At 29.0% G+C, this 25,353-nt stretch overlaps 1 protein-coding gene across 1 annotated transcript; it reads left to right on the forward strand.

Annotated features, from left to right (window-relative positions):
* The first annotated feature begins 12 nt into the window (after positions 1 to 12).
* Positions 13 to 825, forward strand: LOC136970266 (uncharacterized). Its single transcript, XM_067264689.1, has one exon. It carries the CDS (start codon positions 13 to 15, stop codon positions 823 to 825), a length of 813 nt encoding a protein of 270 aa, XP_067120790.1.
* Positions 826 to 25,353: the final 24,528 nt, after the last annotated feature.

Below are 25,353 nucleotides of genomic sequence, written 5' to 3' on the forward strand. Positions count from 1 at the left end.
GAGTAATGAGTAATGAAAGCAGATAAATCGAAGGGAATAGTACTTACCAAACGGGATACGTATAACAAGAAAATACTAGAATACATCGAGAACACTGATTGCCAGCTAGCACCCTGCAACTACTTGGAGTCATCACAACGAAGAGTCAAAAGATTCACAGCAACCCCATTAGCACGCCTGTTGCATATGCAGAAAGCTACAGTCCTTGCTCCAAAGGCACCAAGAATATTTGCTTTTGGGAAAACTCATAAACCGGGTTGCCAAATACGACCTGTTATAGAAAAATGTAATTCTCCGACATTTCGCATCGAAAAGCAATTAGTAAGATTTATTCGTTCTAAAGAACAAAGTCACCCTTTCTCTATCACCAACTCGCTACAATTGATAGAGAAGCTCAAAGACATTGTTCTCAAGGATGATGAGTACATGACGGTTATGGATTACGAATCGTTATATCCCTCTATAAAATTACCCCCATGTTTCTGTGCGTTAAGGGATTTCCTTTTTAAAAACATCAAGAATTCATACAAATACCATCAACACATCCTGGAGCTATCTGATTTAATATGTTATACATCCTTCTTTCAATTTGAAGGGAGAGTTTTCCTGCAGGGTAGAGGAGTGCCAATGGGTAGTCCAATGTCGGCTATACTATGCGATTTGGTGTTACGACAACTTGAAAATACTATTCTTCCCGGATTCCAAAAAGATATTATTCTATACACCAGATACATAGACGATATATTCATTCTATGGAATAATAAGCACAACACTCAGCGATTCCTAAATGATATCAATGATAACCCTTACTGTTTAACTTTATAACTGGACCAGGAAAGCTGTAATAATGTTCATTTCCTCGATATTAACATCACCTGCGAAGAAGGGGAAATCAAGACGAACATTTACCGGAAACCGGGTCTAAATACTATCATCATCCCGAATCAATCGGTAGATCCCAGGCATATTAAGTATGCAGCATTCCAATCTTGGATCAAGAGTGCCTACACTCATTGCACAAACATATGTGATACCTACAAAGAATTGGATTACATACTCGAGACAGCAACACAACAAGGTTACCAGAGAAATATAATAGAAAAACTTATCACAACGTTCCAGAATCGGGGTAATCACTCTCCTGCGGATAACGGTAAACAAAAAGTGATAATCAATTATTATCCCTTCTTGAACAAAATAATAAACGAAGTTGCTAAAGCCAATAATATACGTATCATTTACCGACGTAATCCGACAGTTTACAAAATGTTAAGGAATGACAAGAAAAGAGAAGATAGAAACTCATTAACGGGGGTTTACTCCATACCAATAAAGGACCAACGATTTGATTCGGATATTGTTTATGTGGGAGCTACTTTACGGCACTTAGAACAAAGGATCAAAGAACACCAGTACTCGATTAATAAGAATCTAGACACCACGGTTCTAGCATCATACGCCAGGCAATGAGATATTGAGGTATTGTGGGACCATGCTTCCATCATCAAGCCGACGAGCAATAAACATACAATCAAACATCTAGAAAAGCTAGAAATATATAAAGCCCAAGAAAAAACGGGATGTATCAATCATAGAGACGCAGATCTATCAACTACATGGAAATCGTTTTATAAAGATAAACAATAACAACGTACAAGGGATGCGGCCATGTATTTTTGTTATATAATTTTATTCTTTTATTCTGTAATATATGTATATTAGGCGTCGTGCGCGATATATTTATAGTTGCGCATGCGCATTTATTAATTTTCGTATTTAGTTCCATTTTATCGTTCTTTTATTAATTTGAGTTGTAACTGAAGAAGACCGTTAAAAACGATCGAAAATGTTTTTAATTTATTAAAACATTTGTTGCTGGATGATTAAAGGTGCAAATTTTCATATTACACACATCTCATTTTATTGACAGAATCAAATACAAAACTACAATTTATTCAATTTACTGTCTAACAATCAACAAAGCTAGCTAGAAATATATGATGATATTCCCAAAAATAACTAGATTTGAAATAACTAATTTCAATTAACAAGCTACCATAATATTTAAAAACAATCAATTCAGAATCAATTGGAGATATAAATATAAACAAGTATCATACAAAAAAAAACTTTTATTGTATGATACTTATTTAGATTTTTAGAATATTGTTATTTACTTATTTTATATTATGTAAACAGTGCACTGCAGTGCAATTGGAAAAATTATTTTAGTATGGAATTGCTACTTGTGTTATAACAGTCTTGAAAGAATTTTGTATTTTATACTGTATGGATGTATGTAGGCTGATGAGGGTTCTTTGTACCCAAAATGCATTCTAAAACTTTATTGTGGATATTTAAAGGCTATTTTGTAAAAAATTTAGTATACTTTGTTTCAGTTGTTCCCTGATGTGATAAGCCCTTTAATTTATTATAGCCATATTTAATTGGGCTAATCAATTTAATCTCAATTTACATTGTGGGCTAGAAGATTATTTAATAATTAATATAACTACTTCAGGAAATATTCTAGATATATCATTTAAAAAAACAAAAAAAAATCAGATAAGAATTTTATACGTGTCATATCATCAGGTGTGAACTGAAAAAGGTTTTTCTTCCTAATCTATGCATTTAATTTATAAAACATATATGTTTTATTCGTGGCAAAACATAGCAATGTGACTCACCTCTTGTTTCTGCTACATATATACAAGCTTACCCTCTGATATTTCAATACTCTTTATGAAGATATAATTTTGAAAACTGAAGTTTATTCCAACTAAATCATCACCATATCTCTTAAAAATTCAGAACTATAATCATGTTTGGAATCACAGGCACAGTATACTAATATGTAATGATGACTAAAAAGTATCAATTTTTAAAGGAAACAACAAAAACTTGTTCCTTTATGCCAAAAAATATAATTACACCAATATTTTCATCAAACTGGTGTTATACATGAAAAATTAATTTAAATTCTTTTTACCCCAAAAAATTTATTTCTTGCATATATAAAAAGGCTCCCAGAGGAAAATAACTTTATAATCTGTACAGTGTGTGAGTAGGGAAGCTTTTGATCATAATGATATAAAATTATGTTCCAATACATTCCTGGAGAGGCGAGTGGAAAGCCTACTATTTAATGTGTTATCTTGGATGTCCTATTTCTTGCAATATAGAAGAAAAATTCCTAGATTTTATTTGTAACGTCTTGTAATAATTTGTTGCTTTTATTTATTTACATTTTAAGACTGCCAAAAGATATAATAGCCACTTAGTTCATTTGATTACATATATTATATATATAGACAAATATTGATTGACTGCCTGGTGTATTTGACATTGATATATATATATATATATATATAATACATGTGAAATTATCTTAAACTGTGCAACAATGGCTTTATCAAAGATTAGCTTTTCTGCTTTTTTTGGCAAAGAGAAAATTCTAACAATATGACAGAATACGCAAAGTTATTTAAATAAATATAATAGATGAGAATATAAAATATTGTATTTTATTTTTCTTAAAATTGTAATTAAGCACTTTTTTTTACACCACTTTTATCAAATATTTTAGAATTATCATTTAAATCAAACATTTGAATTTATCATCGGGACATATCATATATATCCTGATAATAAATTCAAATGTTTGATTTATTAATGATGTGTATGTGTGATGTGTGTGTTGCTGAAGTGTGTATAAATTCACATACTTCAGCAACATTGGCAATTCTATGAAAAAACTAAAAATTTAAAAGTCAAATTATATTACATTCATTATTCCTCTTATCACTTTTTAACCTCCAGAGTAACTTTGAAAACCAAAGTTCAATGTGATAGAAATGAAAGATTAATATATCTCAGTTCTATTATATTGAATACTATTATTCTATATTATCAATAATAAATGAAATAATAAATAAGTTATTGTACAGAAGAATAAACAAAGTTGATAACACTTACTTTTATGCAATTTGCAGCAAATTAAATATGCAGAAATTTTAATGCTGATTTCAAAATGTAATCTCCAAAGTAATGTTTTAAAGTTCTGCCTGAAAATAATAATGCAAGTATCGAATCAGCATTTTTAATTATTTTTCTATATATTATTTTATTGTTTTAAAGTTCTATATTATTATTACATTGAGTAGCAGAGAGGAAAATAATAATTTTCTGTCTGTACTAATACAATAAAAACAAAATTGAATAAGTCATTGATACAATCCATGTGCACAGTATGAATGAGTCATTCATAATGAAAATAAACAGTATTCAATTTAACTGCAAAAGTTTATAAAAAAATTTCTTTAAAATTCTGGATATAAAAAGAAATTACAGATGACAGTAAATATCTACTGCAGTATTCTTATAATTGAATCAAAGGCAGAAAGGCAGAATTTAGAAAAAAGTTGTAGAGAAAACGTGGTGTCTGCCTTCATAGTTTATCTAAGTTTTTAATTTTTATGGTTATTAAACCTTACATCCTTTAAACATAACTTTATAACCAATTAATTTTATTGATAATTTTATAATATATAAAATAAGAATTCAATTCTGAAGTTTATGTAGAATCTATTGATATATAAATCAATTCTTATTGGTTCATTAGTTTGTCTTTTATACAAATCTTTATTCTTAAACCAATCTGGACCAAAGTTTATATGAGTATTACATAGATCCTGGAATTGACCCTAAGCTATATATTATCCCAAAAAATTGGGGAAGTATATATATTCTGCATCCTTTACATGTAATACCATCTGTTGGCAAAAATAAACTCTAATTGTTGTTGGTTTGTTGATAATACATTGTTGGTTCTTGAATTGATGATGATAAATTGTTGATTGTCCTGGCAAGTAACTAAATGCATGCCTAAATGCTGCCTCATCACTGTGGAATTACATCAAAAAGTTGTCCCTTTCAATGAATATGAAGGTCCATCTATTAGGAGACAGATCTACAGAGAATTTTGCTAAACAACTTTTGCATCTTGGTGATGGAAAATTCACTGAAGATCCAGATACTAAGTTAATAACACTTACTACATAACCCACAAATAGATATATGAGAGAGCAATATTAGCATCTAAAAATAAATGTGTTGCCAAATGTACCCAATGGTTTTTAAACTCCTTAGAACTAGATGGACTACCACCTCATAACTTAGATCCATAGGTTGGAGCACTAGTAATGCTTTTGCAAAATTTGGATCACCAAAGTTATTCAACAGGATGAGAAATATCTTTCATCTTTGTCCTGCAAACCTGAGTAAATTTTTGTTTTTACAGTTTCATTGTTATAAATATTCAAGTCAATAAATGCACAGTTTAGTTAATAGGACTATTGTTTTCACATACATAATTCCACACCCCGTCAAAAACCAGAGTAAGGGTAAGTACACATCGCTAGTATGAAATCTATATATACAGTAAAACTTCTCTAACTGAAACATCTTTAATTAAAAAAAAATAAAGCTCTTAATAGAATAGCATAGATATTTAACATCTGCAACTTGAATTTCTTAACTCAAATTTTCCCCAATTTTTTATGGTCCTCCAACACTGATTTATGTTAATTTCAACTTCCCCGACTCAAATTTTAATATTTATCCTATCCAAAGTAATTCTAATTACTTTGGATAGGATAAATATTAATTATTATTGGATTTCCATTGAAATTTTCAGATAGTTGTATCTACTCTCCAACATCAATTTTCAGACAACATTCCAATTCAAAGCAAGAGGTCCTCTCACTATCTCAAACATAAGAACCTGCAAAACTGTTCGATTCCATTAGTTACATTAAACATTTTGTTGAAAGACATTATATAGTAGTGTTATCACCTGTCCAGTTTTCACCCGGACAGTCCGGAAATTGACTCACTGTCCGGGTGAACTATTAATTTTGTCCAGGAATTTCATAGAAATTGTGAAATTATGATGAAACAAAGTTCTTGCAAATATTGTTATAAATTTACACCATTTGAACAACGAAAGACCTCACACTCACTGAAACTCATCTGCCATTCCGCCATGTTACTCTGCTTATGCTGACATGTGACACGCAATCTGCCTCTCAACTTTTTTTTTTTGGCTTGTATGTTACTCTTACGCAAGTCCCTAGTCCCTAACTGTAACTGATTTAGAACCAGCATGCACTTTATTCTTCACACTGTAAAATGACATTGCACATGCGTCAGAAACTTCTGTTTGAACAAACCTAGCCTGCCGTCCAGGTCAGCAATTTTGTAAAGGTGGAACGCTATTATATGAGCTGTTTAAAACAAAAAACTATCAGTCTTTAAATAATGCAAAAGAGGTAAAAATACAAATCTATTCAGAATCAGCATTTTTTACTCTTCTTTAATTTGAATCGTCTGTAGCTGAAAATTTTTTCCTGCCCCTTGGAGCTTTGAGTTAGAGAATGTTTTAATGTATATTAAAAGCAAAATATTCTGTTCCCACCAAAACTGAAACCAACACTTTACAAAGCAACAGCATGTAAGTAGGTCATACCGGGGTCTACAATGGTTTTAACTGTAACTTTTATTTCATTATTTACATTAGTGATGTAACGAATAGTATATTCGGCCTCAACCGAATACTCGGCCAGCAGCGTGGCTGAATACCGAATATTCGGCCAGGAGCGTTGCCGAATGGCCGAATATTCGGCTTGATTAACGCACATATGAAAATTAGCGCGCAAACCGCATTATGGCAAAGATCGCGCACCGTGCTCTCTATTGGCCCGCTGTCACTACGATTTTTTCTTCCATTAGGTCTAAATTATTTAAATTAATTAATTAAATTATAATTATTAAACTTAATATGAGATGGAGCCTAACGTTTACCTCTAGTGCCAAATTGGTTTATAATTTATGTAATAGCCGTAAATAGCCCGCTATGATTCGGCAGTTGTTGGTATTTAGATGCAAGTTATAACTTATAAGTTATTTTATTTGCAATCGATCATTTTAACTCTTTAATTAAACACTAAAATTTTGTTTTTACTACGTATTTGTAGACTGAATAGTACCCGAAGGATATACTTTTGTGGTGACATAATATGATCTAGTTTCTCCCCAGTTGTGGAACAGTTCAAATATATTATTGAGGAGTTTCTATTTGTGAAGTTTTGTGATATTTTGTTGCTATTGTTTTTGTCAATATTTTTAAAATTAACATGATTTCAAATGTTATCTTTTGTATATAATGAGAAATGCTCATTCTTTGCTTTATATATAAAATAAATTATATATTAGCTATTCATCTTCTAGAAATAGATAAATAATTCTTTCATTAAATACGACAAGTTTCAATAAAACGTTTCGTAACTCATTTTAAAATATCGTATAAATATTAAAATATACGCGAATACAAATATAACATAATTAACTAAACAATAACATTAATGCCCGATACATTCTAACCTACACGCCATCAACGCCATAAGATATCAGGCTAGATAAAGGCTATAATATTATTTAACTACGAAATAATTTAATACTAGAGTTAGATGCCATTTCTTATTTACTTTAATAATTATAGTTTAATGTCCAGCATTAATAAAAGTTACAAAAATGATTAATTTAATGTGTTTTTGTTATTTCTTACTCCTGTTTTTAGGTATTCAGTATTTGGCCGAATAGTAATTAAATCTTCGGTATTCAGCCAAATAGTAATTTAAATATTCGGTATTCGGCCGAATAGTGAAAAATAGGCCGAATAGGCCAAATACCGGGTAGTAACCGAATATTCGTTACATCACTAATTTACATATATTGTTTTAGAGTTTTAAAGTTATCTGTCCTCCAGAAGTCAGAAAAGAAAGAAAAATTGATTTTTTGTGTATTTCTCTATGATACAATTATGTATGAATTTGATAAATAATCTGCCTCCATCATTTTACATAATTAATTTGGATATAACTAAATCTGTATATTATTTTTAGTAATTTTTATCTGTATACAGTATATATTAAAACAAAATGTTCAGTCACCAGCACACATGAATAACAAATTTAAAAATTAATTTGATTTACATTTTGAAAATTTCAAAACAACTTAACAGTTTTAGAACGTTTTAATTTTCAACTGATTTCATTTTAATTAGTTTTGACTTTATTTTTAATTTGGTTTCAATGTAAGGGCCAGTTTTAATTATGTTATTATTTTTAAATTTAATTAATATTTACTTAATTTTGCCAGTTTTGAATCCTTAATTAAGAGTTTTTAATTAATTGCAACTCTTTTCTTTTGTGACAACTATTGAAATTGTTTCAGCATTGTTTCACACAAGATAAATTTAGATTTATTTTAATTTTTTAGTAATTTCATTAATTTCTGTTTTATAAATTTGCCTGCTTTTTAAAAATTTTTAAAAAATTCTAATTATAAACAAGTTAATATTGATTGAACTATCAGGCTACCTAGTATACAGTACAGGTATACCTCGAGTTACGTCATTCTCGATTATACGTTGTTTGTCAAAAAAGTATATGGAAAAATAAAAATCAAGTCATTTTATTCGACTTTACATCCGTCCGCCACAAATACTGAAGTTGTAATATCACTAGAAAAGCGTTAAAAGCACAAAATCGTATTAAAATATGTACATTTACAGTAAATGTTAATATAATCATCATAAATCCTAGAGAACGAAACATGAAAACATCTGTGTTTGTGTTGTTGTCTTATTTAGCGGTCTTTAAGTGCTCATTATTGACGTTTTCCACCGTAATTTCGACTTATGTCGTAACTACACAAGTAAATTCAACTTATGCCGTTTTTCGACTTACGTCACCTCTCCTGGAACCAATTACCAACGTAAGGCGAGGTATACCTGTATATTATAAACAAAATGTTCTGTCACCACCAACCAAAACTGTGTGGCAATATGCCATATTAATATATATATTAGATATAAGTTTAGTTTTAAGTTTTATTTCTTCTTTCTTTTATTTTCTCGAGTTTTCTATTAACATTCCTTCCTGTGGGTGGGTAACCCTTTCCACAAACCAGGTTAACAAAGGGAAGTGAAGGCCCTGAGGCTACTAGAATGATAAGACGGTTCATTCTTGAGTTGTACTCTCGGTGAATGTAGACATACGAAAGTTACAATTCTGCTCGTCGTCTAGAAGTACAAAGGGAAACAAAGGTGGCCTACGGAAAGAGAAAGGGCCATGCTAACGTAAAGAGAGAGACAATGTCCCTTGTATAAGGAGAATCTTCAAAGAAATCCAAAAAAGATCAGCGAGAAACATTTTAGAATGGTTCCCCGCCAGAAGAACGTCAATACCAAACAGAGAACCCGGGTATTCCTTATAACCTCCTCTTTCATACTAAAACTTCTTGCTATTCTTCCTTTTCTTTTTAGTTTGTAATTTAATGTAAGTTAGTCGTAAGATTACAAGTCTGTCTTTTCTTATTTGTCACGAGCACGTTCTTTTGTTCTGTATTTGCTCAATACCTCGCCCCAGTTTGGAATATTGTATAACATTAAGAGTTGGAATCCAAAAGAATCCTGTATATTGCTAATCACGTGAAAAAAAATAATTTTTTTTATACTGCCTCTCGTGGACTATTGTACACTCGCATGACTATCACAACTAAAACCAACATTTTACCAAAAGGGCCATAAATAAGGACTCAATTCTGACAGCCTGAATGAAATAAAGTAGAGCATCGATTATCCGACTTAATTGGAGACTGGGGTTGGTCGGATAACCGAAAAGTATGAAAAAATACATTATTAGTATAGTGTATTAAGCCTGGTTTAAATACTAGCCTCCCTTTCATGGTCAAGTCAGTGCTGCCAGCTAAAACATGCAAAAATTTAACAAAAATAATATTAAAGTAGCCAAGACATAACCAAATATTGTAGCGCCACATCACTAGCGGACATTTGAATTTGCCAACTAGAACGCATCAGTTAACCGATAAGTCGGTTAATTGGGGGTCGGATAATCGATGCTCTACTACATAACCAAATCAACAACACAGACAAGTACTTTATCCACACTTTCCAAAATATTGTTTTTCAACTGATTTGATTTCAACTTTAATTAAAATTTTATTTTTAAGTTTTGATGTAAAGGCCAGTTTTAATTATTATTAAATGCAAACAGCAATACACTGAAAAGTCACAGCACAAACCTTCAATTTGAACTTAATTTGAACATTTGTAAAAACAACATTTATTTAAATTTTTTACTTATTAGAATAGAATGACTTTTGTGATATTCTATAAACACACGATTTAACTAATATGTTAAAATTTGTTAATCCAGATGGTGCTATCAAATTTTCTTTCATGGGAAAAAATGAAGTGAAAACTAAGACTTGGAGTGAACTCAACACCAATGTACTTAATTCCTGTACAAACTGTCTTTCAGCATTAAAATGATTAGCAAAATAAACAGCTAGTACTTTCAACAAGACATTAATAGTCTTCCTCAGGCAATCATTTCCAATCTAGAACGCACAACAGAAAAATTCAAATTGTAACAATTTTTGAATTCTGTTACAATTTGAATTGTCAAGTTTTTTCAATCCTATATCAATTTAAAGATTTATAAGAATTTAAGTGTAATTTCTGAAATATGCTATTTCATTTATCACTGTATATCTCACTTAAACAACTAAATCATACATTTCCCCTACTGGGTTATATTTAGACTAAAAAAATCCTAAGAATACGTCTAAGGTAGCCAGAATAACCCTCCATAAATAACTTTAATAATTAAACAATTTTAGTTATTTTAATTAAGAATTTTAGAAATGTTTAAAAAAGATGTACAGTATTTAACATATATCTTGAAATAACAAGAACAAGTTTAGAAATTTGTAATCAATTTATATCATTCAAATGTATTAACAGACTTTCCTCTAAATACATGAAAATTTAGAATTATCATCACATCACACAAACCAAATCTTAACACATTAAATATAACCAATTTTTTCTTCAAGACCAACAAATGGTATTCATTTGGCTGTAATTTATTCCTCTTAATCATATATTTTGTTTGTAACACCTTACATGAGAACCCTGTATATACAAATCAATAATTGAGAAAATGCTTCTAATAAAAAAAATGGACAAAAATAAAAACAAAAAAATTGATAAGCATAAAAGTTTAATATTTCTGGCTGTTCCATCAATGTTCTTATATTTCTACTACTAGGGGTGACCAACTGCTGTATGAGATAGCTCCCCAGACATAGGGTTGCCAGATACCAACTTTGGAAAAAGAGGGCATATCGTTTTGTTGTAAGTAACAGAGTAATTACAGAATTTACACAATAAATGTACTAAAGCATTCTTCACTTTAAAACTAAGAACATTGAATTTGCAAATACAAGTTACAAGTACTTTTTCATTAGATTTAATTTTAAAGTCTTTAATAAATTAAGTTTAGATATAAAATAACTGTAGAAAGCCTTGCACGAATATTGCTGAAAATTGTACTGGGTGAGCCAAAATGACTTTCACATATTCAACACACTATTCCTGACCTTTGTCCACTGACCATCATAGAAAAAATTCTTTCAACATTTCCATTATGCAACAGTATTGCAAAAAAGAGTTGTACAATTTTTAATAGGTCTGAAAACATTTCAATATTTCCTGTCTTTTTAAAGTACACCATCTGTTTCTGGTGAGCTAACATTGTCCTAAAATGTTCACATTCAGCCTTACTTGTGAGAAAAGTCTTCAAAACGTTTTGATCATTTTTGTAATTTGAATCATTTATGTACACTTTTTTCTTTCAAATACCCTAAAGATTGTTCAACATCACTCCAAAATAGTGATTCTGAAAGCCCCATCTATTTGAAACAATTGAATTCTTCCAGAGGAGTTAACCACATGTCAACCAAATAATTGCCATAATAAAATTAGACTAAATTTGCTATTGATAATGATTAGATATTAAGTAATTTGTATTAGAGGGGAAGATTAATTTGGATAAGAGATGGCACCTAACAACTATAATTTTTAATAAATTATTAAATAATTTAGAATCATTTCGAAGAAAAAACTAGCCAGCAATGGGACTCAAACCCACAATCTCCATTTACCATGAGGTACACTTGTCAGTTACACCACCCAGACCTCCAAGCAATTCTTCACCTGCAGACGTATTTAAACTTTAGATATAATCATGTGGTTAATTAAGGTGCCGGCTGGGGGTGATTCCTATGTCCATGGCCTAAGTACATCTCCACTATGGCACTCAGCTGGCTATTGCTTTACCTGGCATGGTATGTCCATAAGAAACTTCCCAAAGCCCATGTATTGGGCTTCAGGAAGTTTATTATATAACTCCATGTCCAAGTACTCAATGCAACTTACAAAGATTCTAGAAACAGCCTTATGGAACAATTTAATTTTATGTTCACTTCCTTCATGCTCCTCTTTCTGTAATAACTCCTTCACTTTGAGGGGGAGGAAAGTTTCACCATGCCTTTCTTTCAGTGTTTTTCTAAATACTATTAAAGAGTGCATGACTTCTAAGAGGAAGTTGTTTTCTTTCTCAATGGACTCAACATGAACACGGAATACACTTGCTAAAGAATGGAGGTACCACACATTTCATTAAAACTGAAAAATTTCAAAAGAAATAGCCATTTATCCTGGGAAAAAAAGAATGATTTAAAGGGGTCATTGTTATTGAAAATCTTTGGATGTTAGAAGTGCTGTATTGAAATTCTCAAACTTACTTGTAAAGTTTACAGAGAAAAGAAAAAAAATTAAGTGTGGAATTAAAATATTGCCAGTGGTCCTCCACACAAGCCTGATGGTTTTCCCAAATAGAACCAGGGTTTGTCATTAATGATAACACATTACTAGTCTACAGCAGTCCATGCTTCTCTGTCATAGCACCACTGCAAATGAAGTAACATTAGAATGTTAATGGCATAGCACACAATAGCTACTATGTGGGTAAACTTGTCTCTGCTAATTGCTTGTCAATGGTACAATAAGAAACAGGGTTTTGTAGCAAGATTTTGACCTCTCTGAATGGTGAACAAAGATATCATTGCAACTGTTTGTGCTTATCTACAATTAGACAAAATCAATTTTCCTGATCTGTCTAAATAGTCTAAAGCCTGCCCATGTAAGTATGCCCTAACATATACACTACCCCCATCATTTCTCATAGTCAAGTCAGAACACTCACATAGCAGGCAAATCAGAAAAACTGCTATCATGCTTCCCTTAGCCAAATAATGCTGCCTCTGTCAAATGCCCTAAGCTATACGTAATGTCTAAATGTATTGTACAGCTAAGCCTAGCATTTGAAAACATTCAAACAACAGGTATTCTGAACACAGTGTGCATCTGCAAGACATTTTATTGACTACTTGAGTAATGAATTTAAGAAATTATACTGGCATTATCTGGTACATAATTGGTTACACAAGTGTAATCATTTACTTCTAGGTCTGAGACATAGCTGTTTAAGTTTTGCAGTAATCAAACAATTCTATCTGGGAGCGTAACTTTTTGTCAATGAGTATTTTAAATTAATAAAAATTATGGTTACAAAAATTGCAACAACAAAAATCATATTAAACTTGAAATAATGGGATAGTCTGAAAATGTTTCATTTTATTTTAACTGAATTTTAATCTTATCAAATATTTGGATATAAAGTTGACTTAAAAATGACTTAAGCCAAAGTTTTTATTTTTTTGATTTTCTTTAAATTTTATTTAATATACCATAATTCTATTTCTAGATTTGGTTCTAAGAATTATTTCTAATTAAAAAAGAAATGACCCTCATTATTTCAAAAGCATGACACTACCAATGATTTGCACATGATAATCATGTTTATTTCAGCTAATTATTCACATTTCTTGACAATATATATGTAGAACTAACACTTACATAAATGAGAATACTCCATGTAAAAGTAAATGGCTCAATTCAAGCTCTGAATGAGATGTTTGGACCTTATCAGAGTATTGCTCCTATGAGTATGCTCTACAAAAGTCAAAGGAATTATATCTCTACAATAGACCCTTCGCAAGATATAGCCCCCCAAAATTGGGTTGCGCGAGGTTGGGAATCATGTCACTCCTCTAAGACTATTGCATTTAACTATTTAGCCCCCACAACTATGCTGGTTTCAAGCAGCACACTTCACTGTGGAGTACTCGATGTTATGTAGTTTTAGAAGGTGTGGGAGCTTGCCCCTACCTGGGTGCAGAGGTGCAAGAGATAGTGAGCACTGAAGCACACGACTACGTGTGGAGCATTGGTCAAGGCGAATGATAGTGAGCCTTGACAACATGGAGCACAGAGAATAGGCAATATACTGATACATGTTAAAAACTGACCTTTGGAAGTGAGTATCTTGTGAAGGGTTGGATGTACAGGTATGGTTCCTTTGACTTTTCTGTTCATACAAGGGGGGGTCTACAGTTCGGGAGTCGAAAAACCCCTCATTTGGAACTTGAATCTTACCAATTAAATCATGTAATGATGCTTTTATAACAGCTTCTTCTTTTGAACTTTTACTATTCCTGTATATACTGTACTCTTCCTTTGTTAAAAAAATAAAATATTGCACAAATTATAAAGCTCTCACTCATCTGTTTTGAACTGAAACATTCAAAAACCTTCCAGAAAGAGTTTCAACATTTTAAAAAAAAATTTGAATTGTAGCACTATAGAATGAAACATTGGAATTTTGGAATTTCAAATTATAAAGAAAATCTGATAGAATGCATTGTTGATTCATTCCATTCTGTTTAGATTCCAAAGATAGAACTAATTATCTCGAAAAACATTCAAATCATATTAAAAAAGTGGACTCTCTAATATTGTCTAACATAGTTGTTTCTCTCAACACATAAATCAATTTGAATGAGGAAAAGGATAAATGGCAGAGCAAGTCGGTTAATTCCAATCCTGCTATCCTTTTTCTCATTCGAAGGAGAAACTTTCCTACAAAACAAGAGTCTCCATGGGCAGCCCTTTATCTGGATTGTTACGTGAACTTGTAGTGTATTAACTGGAGTCCACCTTACTTCCTGCCTTCACCAGCCACATTCACCTATACACCAGATAAGTTGACAATATCTTCATTATTTGGCAGGATAAATCTGCCATTCTGAATTTCTTACAAACAATAAATCACAACCCATTCAGCCTAGTACTACATCTTGAACAGGACAATGCCCACTCCATTCATTTCCTGGATCTCAAGATCACCTACAAACTGGGACGCCACTGTTAAAGTATACAGGAAACCAACCCACCTCCCCACATTCATCCCACAATCCATTCACGTTCAAATTGGCAGCATTCAGATCATTAATATGGAGAGCCTTTTCTCATTTTTCGAGAAAACAGGCAAGAGAGAAGGAGCTATGCATTATCACTCAGTATGTCACCCAGCATGGCTACCCCCCACACATTATTAAAAGTCTGGTCCACAATCTTTCCAATATCACTTCCATCCAGCTGAATAAACTCTCAAAAATAAACCAAATTCAAGATCGTCACCTACAATAAGTCACTAGCCACACTGTACAAAGAAATAGCATGAGGAAACAACTATCATTTGGTGTTCCGCAGAAGTCTGGCTATCTCCTCTACTTTGTAATGCCAAAGACCGTCCATAAAATCAACTTTTTTTTTCATAAACCTTTAATGCTATGCATTTCAGATGCTACACACACATTCTTCAGTTTAAAAATATTTGAAAAAGTACACAATTATAAATGAATAAGGTAAATTATACAATTAAAATGTTCACCAACCTTTCACAAACCTTTTCAGCCTGAAGAGGGATATGTAGCACCTGAAATGCATAGCATTAAAGGTTTACAAAAAAGTTGATTTTATGGTCTTGGTCTTTGATAAAAATAAGGTTATAGTAGGCATAACAAAATTATATTGGCTAATAACACAGTGTTTTTAACTTTTAAAAAAGAGATACAAAGTTTAATATAGAAAGAAACTGTTCCATAAGTATAGCAATTTTAGCAATTAATGAAAATTTTCTATTTATTGAATACAAATGAATATCAAGCACTTCCAAATATTTTCAAATATCTATGACATATTATAAAAGGTACAGTACAATAAGATTTATATTCATGTTATTTATTTTGAACATGTTAAATGTGTTTTTTTAAGGGCACTTACTATATATAATTATTATTTAAAGAAATTCAAAGACATCAAATAAACCGCTAGATTATTCATCACAATGTAGCAAGACTAATTTAATGATTAAATATAAAGCAATTTGGCTATAAATATACATAGCTACCTATGTATTACACCACTATAATAATAAATTTAATAATTAAAAATAAAATTATTTTAAATTTAAAATAGATAATTATTAATCATTAGATGGTAGCATAACTACCTATAGCCAAATTTTTATATCAAAGAATTAAATAATTTATTATAGCCTAATGAATAATCTGGCAGTTTGCTTAGTATCAGTAATTAAATTGGATTGACATATATGTTCTTCAAAAATATTATCTAACAGTCATCCTTTCCTATGTTTATGCAAATACAAGTGAGAACTTTGAAAGGAAGAATTTCAAAACATATTTGATGAATGTTTAGAATGAGTATGACCCTTAAAATGGAAGAAGTTTGGCCAAACATTTTGGAAATAATTTATATTAACGTCATCTTTGTTCAAGCTTTTGACCAAAATTAATTTAAGCAGCTTTGAATGAACTATGAGAAAAAAAACACTGTTTTTAAAGTTAGTAATATCTAATCTAGAAACTAAAAAATTTAATGCAATGAATAACAATTCAAGAAAGAAAATATCTGACATTCAAAATGGCAAAGATTCATGTGTTAAAATAATATATAGTAATAGTTTTTTTTAATTTTATTTTTTTAAAAAAAATACATAATGGAAACTAAAAATATTTGAAACAACATTCTTGAAGTAAAAATTACTGCAGAATTTTCAATATATAGATTAAATGAATAATACAAAAACAAAAGAGAGGTTACTTTCCAATTGTATATTGTACCTAAAATTAAAATTATAATGAAATCTTATTTAAATTATTAAAAAGCAAATTATATTTAATTCTCAAATTTTTAAATATTTTATCAAGAATATAAAGTATTTAAATATAAAACTTTAAATTATTATATTTAATTATATCTTTTAATATAATCTTTAGTAAGTAAATTTTAAAAATTCTTGTCATTACTTATTTAAATTATTTTAACTTAATATTCAAAAGTGCTTATTATTTGCATCAATAATTCCAAAAATTAGCTGCTGTTCCTATTATTTTAAATTTGTTCATATTTAATAATTGAATTTTTATTTTAACTTTAAATAACAAGTAAAATAAATTTAAATTGTTTTAAAAATTCAAAATAAACTTTATGGTTAAAATTAGAATGTAATGCCTATACATTTTATACAGACTATTCACACAGTTAAATCAGCTGTACTTTACCACTGTTCTAAAATTCAATATGACAACAAGAAAACAAAAACTAAATGAGGAAACTTAAATTCATGACTATTTATTTAAACAGCTGAAATTTTCATAACGCTCTTTTATTCAACTTTTATCTACTTATTTTATCAGATTATACACCAACAACTGCCGTAAAGGATCGGGCTAAATTTTGGATATATGATTTAGCCCGATCATTTACAGCAGTTGTTGGTGTATTTGCTTATGATATTGGGTTTCGTTTGATGTATATTTTTATCAGATTAATAAGGATGTGAAAATATGAAGGATATGAATATAAATTCAAGATAAATAAATTTAATTATTTTTAATGTATTTTTTTCTTCTTTTATAAAATTCAACTAGTTTAGATATTTCTGATTAAATTATGCAACATTAATATTTATAAATCTTTATTATCAATATCTTTCAGCATTATATCAATGTAAAACATGCAGATTATTCTAGATTAAGATATATAAAATGTCATATAGCTATTAATTTTTTTTCTATGTAACTAATACAGAAAAATTCAACAGTTCCTATTTAATTAAAGTGTAATTTCCATTACTATATCATTAAGCATTTTAAATTAATTAAAGTAATGAACTTTATCAAATTAAAAATAAAAAACATGTCACAATTTCAACTATATTCAATTTCCTCAATCTACATAAAATTTCATAAAAATAATCATCAAGGTTAAATCAGATTACAAAGATAAAATTTAATTCAAAAAGGCTCAATACATTAAATCTTCATTAAACTATTAATAATAATTTTTGATGTGTGAATTTTAAATTAACTTTTTCAATAATGATATTACTGTAAAACAAAACAAAAAATATCTGTATTAAAGATTAATAGAAGATTGAAATAATACTATAATAGATGAATGTGCATAGATTATGAATTAACTATATAAGCTTTTAAAGGGTTTAAATAGTTCTAAAACAGTGTTATAAACAATTTTAAATGCACATAAGTTACTTCATAAATATCATTCACTACCACCACCATTTTCTCCTATCTAAATGGGTCAGATTTTGTTGTTCTATATGTTTCTAGTCTTCTAACCTTTCCTAATTCAGACTACTCTCCTCTAACTCATCTTTCCCAGCAAGCAATCTGAAAGTCTTCTTCAGTCTACTTCTCATTAACTTTACATCTAAGTAATTAATTTTCTTTACTAATCAAAGTCCATCAAACAACATCCATCAAAGTCTACTTCCTCTTAGTTCACCACCTATATATTTTATACTTAGTTACTTGTAATCAAACTATTCTTGATTTGATTGGAGATAGAGTGACCTACTGGTTAGACTATTTTTAAAAAAATAGTTATTAGAAAATGCTTTTAAGTTTATCAAATTAATATAAGTCAACTAACTTCCTTCAAATTTGATTCAAATATGAAAATTTTAAATTGAGAACCAAAATTCAAACATTTTAATGCCTTTCAAATTATGAAGCACTGCTGAAATTAAATACAATTCAGAAAAAGCTGTATAAATAAATACATAAACTTATTATTGAATAATTAATGTGGAGTTTGACTTTTTAAATTTGACAGTTCTGTGGCACTAATACTCCGAAGCACAATAATTACAGGCAATCTATTATTGGTAAAGAATGTTTTTAAGACAAGACTGTTGCATCAGCAGCAAAAATATTTAACTGAATTCCATTTTTATCAATGTAATAAAAGGGTTAATACTCAAACTTTTGTTTTAAATTCTATGACTTTTCCCATCAAACTTTACACAAATCCCTGACCTTCACATCCCTTACAGTATGGCACACTAAGAAAATAAAATAATATCTGACTTACTATGAACATAAGATATTGCTGCCCCAAATTTTAATTAGTTATATAACTGTTAATTAGAAAAAATATTTTTCTTATAATCACTGAATTATTAAAATTAAAAATAAAATGTTTTATTAAATAAAGGAATTTATCACATTAATCCATAGTTATAAAACTACAAGGCTTTGAAAATAGAAAAAACCCATTATTTATTATTAACAAATTCTAAATAATCCATGTACAAAAATATAAATTTATTAAATTTGTCTTTGAATAAATTTCTCAAACTTTATAAAATATTAATAAACAGCAGGGAATCAAAAATTGTTTTTTGTTACACAATCAAAATCATTAAAATGAAAAATGATAAATAAATAAATAAATAATATTTTTGGTTATTTTATTCTTTTTTATTAGTTCATTAACACCTGCTCTCAAATTGTGTGTGTAAATGGTAATTGTGAGGGATTAAGAGTTAAAATATTTCAAAAGCAATTCTCATCAATATTAGATTATTAAGATTATTAGATTTTTCTCCTGAATTCATAATTACTGCATAATTAATACAGCAGTTTTAAAATATAAAAATAACAACTGATATTGCTGTATGTTATATTTGGAACCTAGTTCAATCCCCCCAGCATTTTGCAATGCTCTCCTTCTCATTACATTTTTATATTCTTTACAAAGAATTAATATTAGTTTTAAAATTAATCTACGCTGAAAGTAAAAGTAGTAAATGTCTGTAATAACTGTCTGAACATTAAACAAAATATAAAATATACAGTGTGATCACAATTTGAGGTCTGATGTTAAGGTCTGCTCTTGAATGATTTTAAAATACAACCTTACAAGGCAATATAATAATAAGTCTTACACATGATAAGACTTACTTTTTAAATCTAAAATTGTAAAAAAAAAAAAGTGATAATTTGAGAAATTTTCTATGTTCAGGAGCAATTTTGGATCCTGAAAATATTCTGCACCCCTCCTCATAAGTTGCATTGCACCACATTACTTCTTGCTGTCTGCAGACAGTTTACTTGGTCAGCCATATTGTCAGCAAACAAAAACAAGGCAGCTAAGGAGACAAATTCCCTGACTTTCCAGGTGGGTAGGAGGAACCCTGTAATAATCTTTTCCCTTTAAAAAATTATTAGTAATCAGACCAATTGTAATGATTTAAAAAATTAAATTATTTTTATCTGGTCAAGTACTTTACTTAATTTGAGCTTATTAACAAGTAACAAAGTTAGTGCATTATTGCAAAGTAACAAAAAATTAAGTTAAAGTTTACAATTTTTTTAATATTTTGTGTCATTTTTAATTATACTTTCCATTATGAATTATATAAACTGGATAATATTAACATTATTGATATAACAAGAAATGTGAGCCAAAAGAACTTTAAATTTGGTTTTTAATATTATTAATGGAATAATTCATTTTAAAAAGACAATTTGAAAAGGTGACAAAATTAACTAACAGCCTTAAGTAACAAAATTAAAAATAAAATTTAGACAATCATCATGAAACCCAATGAATTTGTAAAGCCAAACAACCACCAGATTACATCAGGCTACTTTTCTGTGATTAATCATGGAAATGTAGCCTGATGTAATCTAGTGATTGTTTGGCTTTAATAAAATTTAGGTTTTTCATTAGTTGTGCTATGAATAAATCAATAACTTCCATAATGAATAAATTAACATTTACAAAACATTTACCGTATTTTACGAACTATAAGACGCACCTGAATTTTGGAGGCAATTTTTCAAAGAAAAAAGTGTCTTATAGTCCGTAAAATATGGTAGTTATTTTACTTCTTTTCTGTCAATTGTTGCTCATTATATACACTATTGTTCTTTTATATTACATGGAAATTTCATTAGTCATTAATTCTCTAACAAAAAAAAAAAAAGCTACAGAAATGATAACATTTCTGTAACTTTTTTGTATGTTTTATTCTGATATTTTTATCATCTTTATTTCAATTTTCCAATGATATTGTTCAATGCAAAACAATTTACTTTATTATAAGAAAGCTTTTTGTTGTAATCAATTATCTGAGTTGTAGAATTCTACATTAAATTAGTTAATTAATATTCTATTGTGTATTTTCTCCTCTTTTCTTTTGGATTAACAATTGGAAAAAAAAAAAACACTTAACCAAAATCAATTTCATTTTTTGATTTGCTTTTACCTTTGTGTAAAATGTAAATGTTTATATTCCTCTAATAATTAAATAAATGAAAAAGTGCATTAATTATATTCATTAGAAAACTAAATTACAGACTGGAAATTAATAATAAGAAAATTTACCTAAAATTTTTAAACAGTCTACAACTTAATTCAAATATACACAGAAAAATTACAGTTAATTTCAGTCTGCAATATTTAAATATTTAGTAATATAGATTATTAACATAAAATGTAGATGCTACAGAAATTAAGAACTTTCACCTTAATAAATTGGAAAAAATTTTAAAACTTTTTAACTTTTAAAAAAATGCTATATTCAAGTTACACAGCCTTCGGTAACAGTTTCAGTAACAGAAGACAATCAAACCGATTAATATATTTATTAAAATAAAAAATTTTTCATTGGAATTATGAAGGTTGAGTTTTTATTTGCATCACTAATTTCAAGTAATAACTGTGGGGATAAAAACACTAATCATTTGCTAGTTCATATAAAATAAAACTTCTCCCATTAAAAACAGGTTTTCTAAGGTTATATATTGATAATTATTTATAGATTTAATAAAAATTCTAATGTCAGAATATGTATGTATGTCACAATTCAAATATAAATATTCCATGGTTATAATAAGAGAATCATAAATTGTCCAATATCAGTTTAGAATATGCTCCTATCATCAAAATGAACTCACTTGTCAATTCAATTTTCTGCTTGTCATACAAATATAAATGTTTTTATTCATTCAATGATATGACAATAATTACAATTGATATTACACCTTGATAGAGAACATTGCATAATGTTATAAATAAAATGAATTTTGCTGTTAACTGTATATTATATTACTTTGCAAATTTTTTTAAAATTTCATATTAATAAAAATAATAATTAAAGAATTGTCTATAACTTTGTTCCATGTTTGAAACTCAACCGATAAACTGCTAAGTTGAAAAAATCTAAAGATTAGTTCTGCTTGAAGAGCTGATGATGGATCAACTTTAAGCAGAACTCAGAACAAATAAAAATATAAACTATATTGACAGTTGAGTTTACAAGTGTCAATATATTAGATTTTAATATACTATAGAACAAAATGCTAAAAATTGTTTCTTTTCAAATAAATCTTTTAATTTTGGAAGTACGCACACACCAAAACGATTCTTTGATTTTCTCAACTTAGCCATTTATTAGTTTAATTTAAGTAAACAAGCTGATAGTCAGTTTCTAGTTTGGATTTAAACATAAGTAAACAAAAAATACATGAATTTAACTAAAAAAATTTGTAATGTAATTAAAAATCCTAAAAAAATAAAGCATATTGCTTCCATTTCTCCCCTTTTTTAACTTAAAGTCAATTATTTTACTTCATTGATCTAAAATTTTCAATGACTCAGAAGTACTGATAGTTATTAAATATTTTGTTGTGATTTTTATATTGTATGACAAACCTTATTCAGAATGCATATATTGATTTCTCAATCTTTCCACTGTTTTTTTTATTTACAGTGTAAATTGTATATGTATTTATTTATATAAGTGTTTAGATACACACCTGAAATGTACAATGGGTCAATAGGCTTCTTGTCGTTCTGCAGTAACCTGTATATAGTGGGATTTCTTTTGTGGGTAATTTTTTCCCCATAGCTGTTCCTATCTTTTCATATACTTCATAGAAGTGACATATATTCAACCACTGCATATTCTGCCTGTATGTCCTTTCTTTGAACTTCTTATCAGGTGTGCAACTCTTAATCATATTTTCTATGGTTCAAGGTTTGAATCCAAATTGGTGTCTGAATGCTTTAAAATATTCAAGCTCCCTGTATTCTATCATGTATATTCATGCATTGTGAGTGAGAGCTCTTTTGATAAGAGTCCTGAAAGCTTGAATATAGAAACTTGAATATGTTAAAGCAATTGGACACCAATTCAGATTCAAACCATATAAAATATGATCAAGAGTTGCACGCTTGATAAAAAAGAGGTTCAAGAAAGGACTCGATTAAATATGTCACCTCTATGCAGTACATACAAAAAGATAACAGCTACAGGATAACATACAAGATAACAGCTAAGGAAGAAAATTACCTACAAAAGAAATTCCACTATATACAGGCTACTGTGAAATGACAAGGACTACTGACCCATCATACATTCATGGGTATACGAAATATCAATCAAGGACAGTAGGGTTTTGCACAATTGATGTGAGGGCATATCTTGGTTAACATTACCCTTGATAATAAAGCCTTGATATAATAAAGTCCATAATTTCCAATCCCATTTAACATAAAAATATTAAAATTCCACAATCAATGCCAAGAAATCAATTGATTGCCAAATGATGGCAACTCATCACATATTCCAAGTTATAGGTGTGTCTGTTTTAAATTTTATGATTATAGAAGTAATTTAGTTGTTGCTTACACTTCGTAAGGTGTGTTTCAGTGTGGTGAACTGCAATAAATGAGGTATGAAGGAAAAAATAAATTGCACTAGAAGAAAATAACATTCAATATATTAGAAATGATGATGCCTCAATCAATAGGTTTCGAAAATGTGGACAAAGAGAATGTATGAAATTTATGTATGTATGAAAGATAATAGTTTTTCAGTGAAAGATTTAGAAAAACCTAATAGTGAAACAAAAAAATAAAGATGAAATTAAAGAAGTCCCTAAAATACTATGGCCTTAATAGGAATATGTTCTTATGTATTCCTATTAAGGTCATAGTACTTTTACCTCTAATAACAAAGTTTCACATAAAGTAATTTCGTGGAATGCATCCTCTTTGTTAATTGAGGTATGCCTGTATTTATCTAGTTAATCTTAATACATATTTAGGATTAAAGAACATCATGTTGTCAAAGACCTCTTTCAGATGCCTCTTTAACAATGGTAAAACCTGAGTTTCTAGAACTTCCAGGTTATTAATGGTTTTTCAAATTTCTTAACTGATTTAATTTCTTTTATGTAATTAGGTGTTAAATTCTAATATTTATAACTTGCCAAACTAAAGATTATGTGCCTTTTAGTTATTTGCACTGCAAGAAAATAAAAAATTGTATTTTCTCCTAGTTAAAAAGGTATTCTGTTTTTGATAAATTTTAAGTTTTGTAAATAATTAGTCTCATTATTGCAATCCACATTTCTATAATCATGTAGTAACAGTTGTTTTTATTAATATGTATAAAAGTTTAAAAGCATAAAGCATGGCCAGGAATTAAGATCCTAATGGCTTGAAAGGAACAAACTTCTTTGAACTTAAGTATGTTGTTTGAGGAAAATACATAGTTACAGTTATTTGTCAACATTCACCTTTGAGGTTCAGATGTTTGACATAGAAACAGATAAGCTTTTGCAAACTCTCATCATAGAAGTTGCCTGCCAACTTAGACTAATTTTGCATGGTTCTATCCAGCTCTTCATTGCTATTGAATTGTTATCCTCCTAAAAAATTCTTCAAATGCAAAAACAGGTGGAAGTTAGAAAATAGCAAGTATTCAGATTTCCCACTTGAATTGTTTCAGCAATTGCTGTGTTGTAATCAAAATGTAGTCATGCTTTATTGTGAAGCAAAATCACTATGACAACTCAATAGGTGGTATCTTTTGTTCTGAATAGTCTGCTGTAATTTTTTCAGGGTATACAAAACATGGAGTTAGTTTCCAAAAGTTAACAAAAGTATACTAAGAGATATATATTTATTAAAGCAATCAATAATTAACTATCAATCATTAATATTAATTTTAGTTAAATAAGGGTGTTTTCTTTTTACAAAGTATTATCATCATCTGAGCCTTTTGTTGATCTTAATCAGAAATATCAGCAACATCTTCATCTTTTTATTTTTAT

This window comes from Centruroides vittatus, unplaced genomic scaffold (genome assembly GCF_030686945.1).
Source record: "Centruroides vittatus isolate TY-2023 unplaced genomic scaffold, ASM3068694v2 contig_1048, whole genome shotgun sequence".
NCBI lineage: Eukaryota > Metazoa > Arthropoda > Arachnida > Scorpiones > Buthidae > Centruroides > Centruroides vittatus.

What these genes read in the sequence shown, in the direction of transcription:
- LOC136970266 (XM_067264689.1), top strand. Translation starts at nt 13, where the DNA reads ATGAAAGCAGATAAATCGAAGGGAATAGTACTTACCAAACGGGATACG.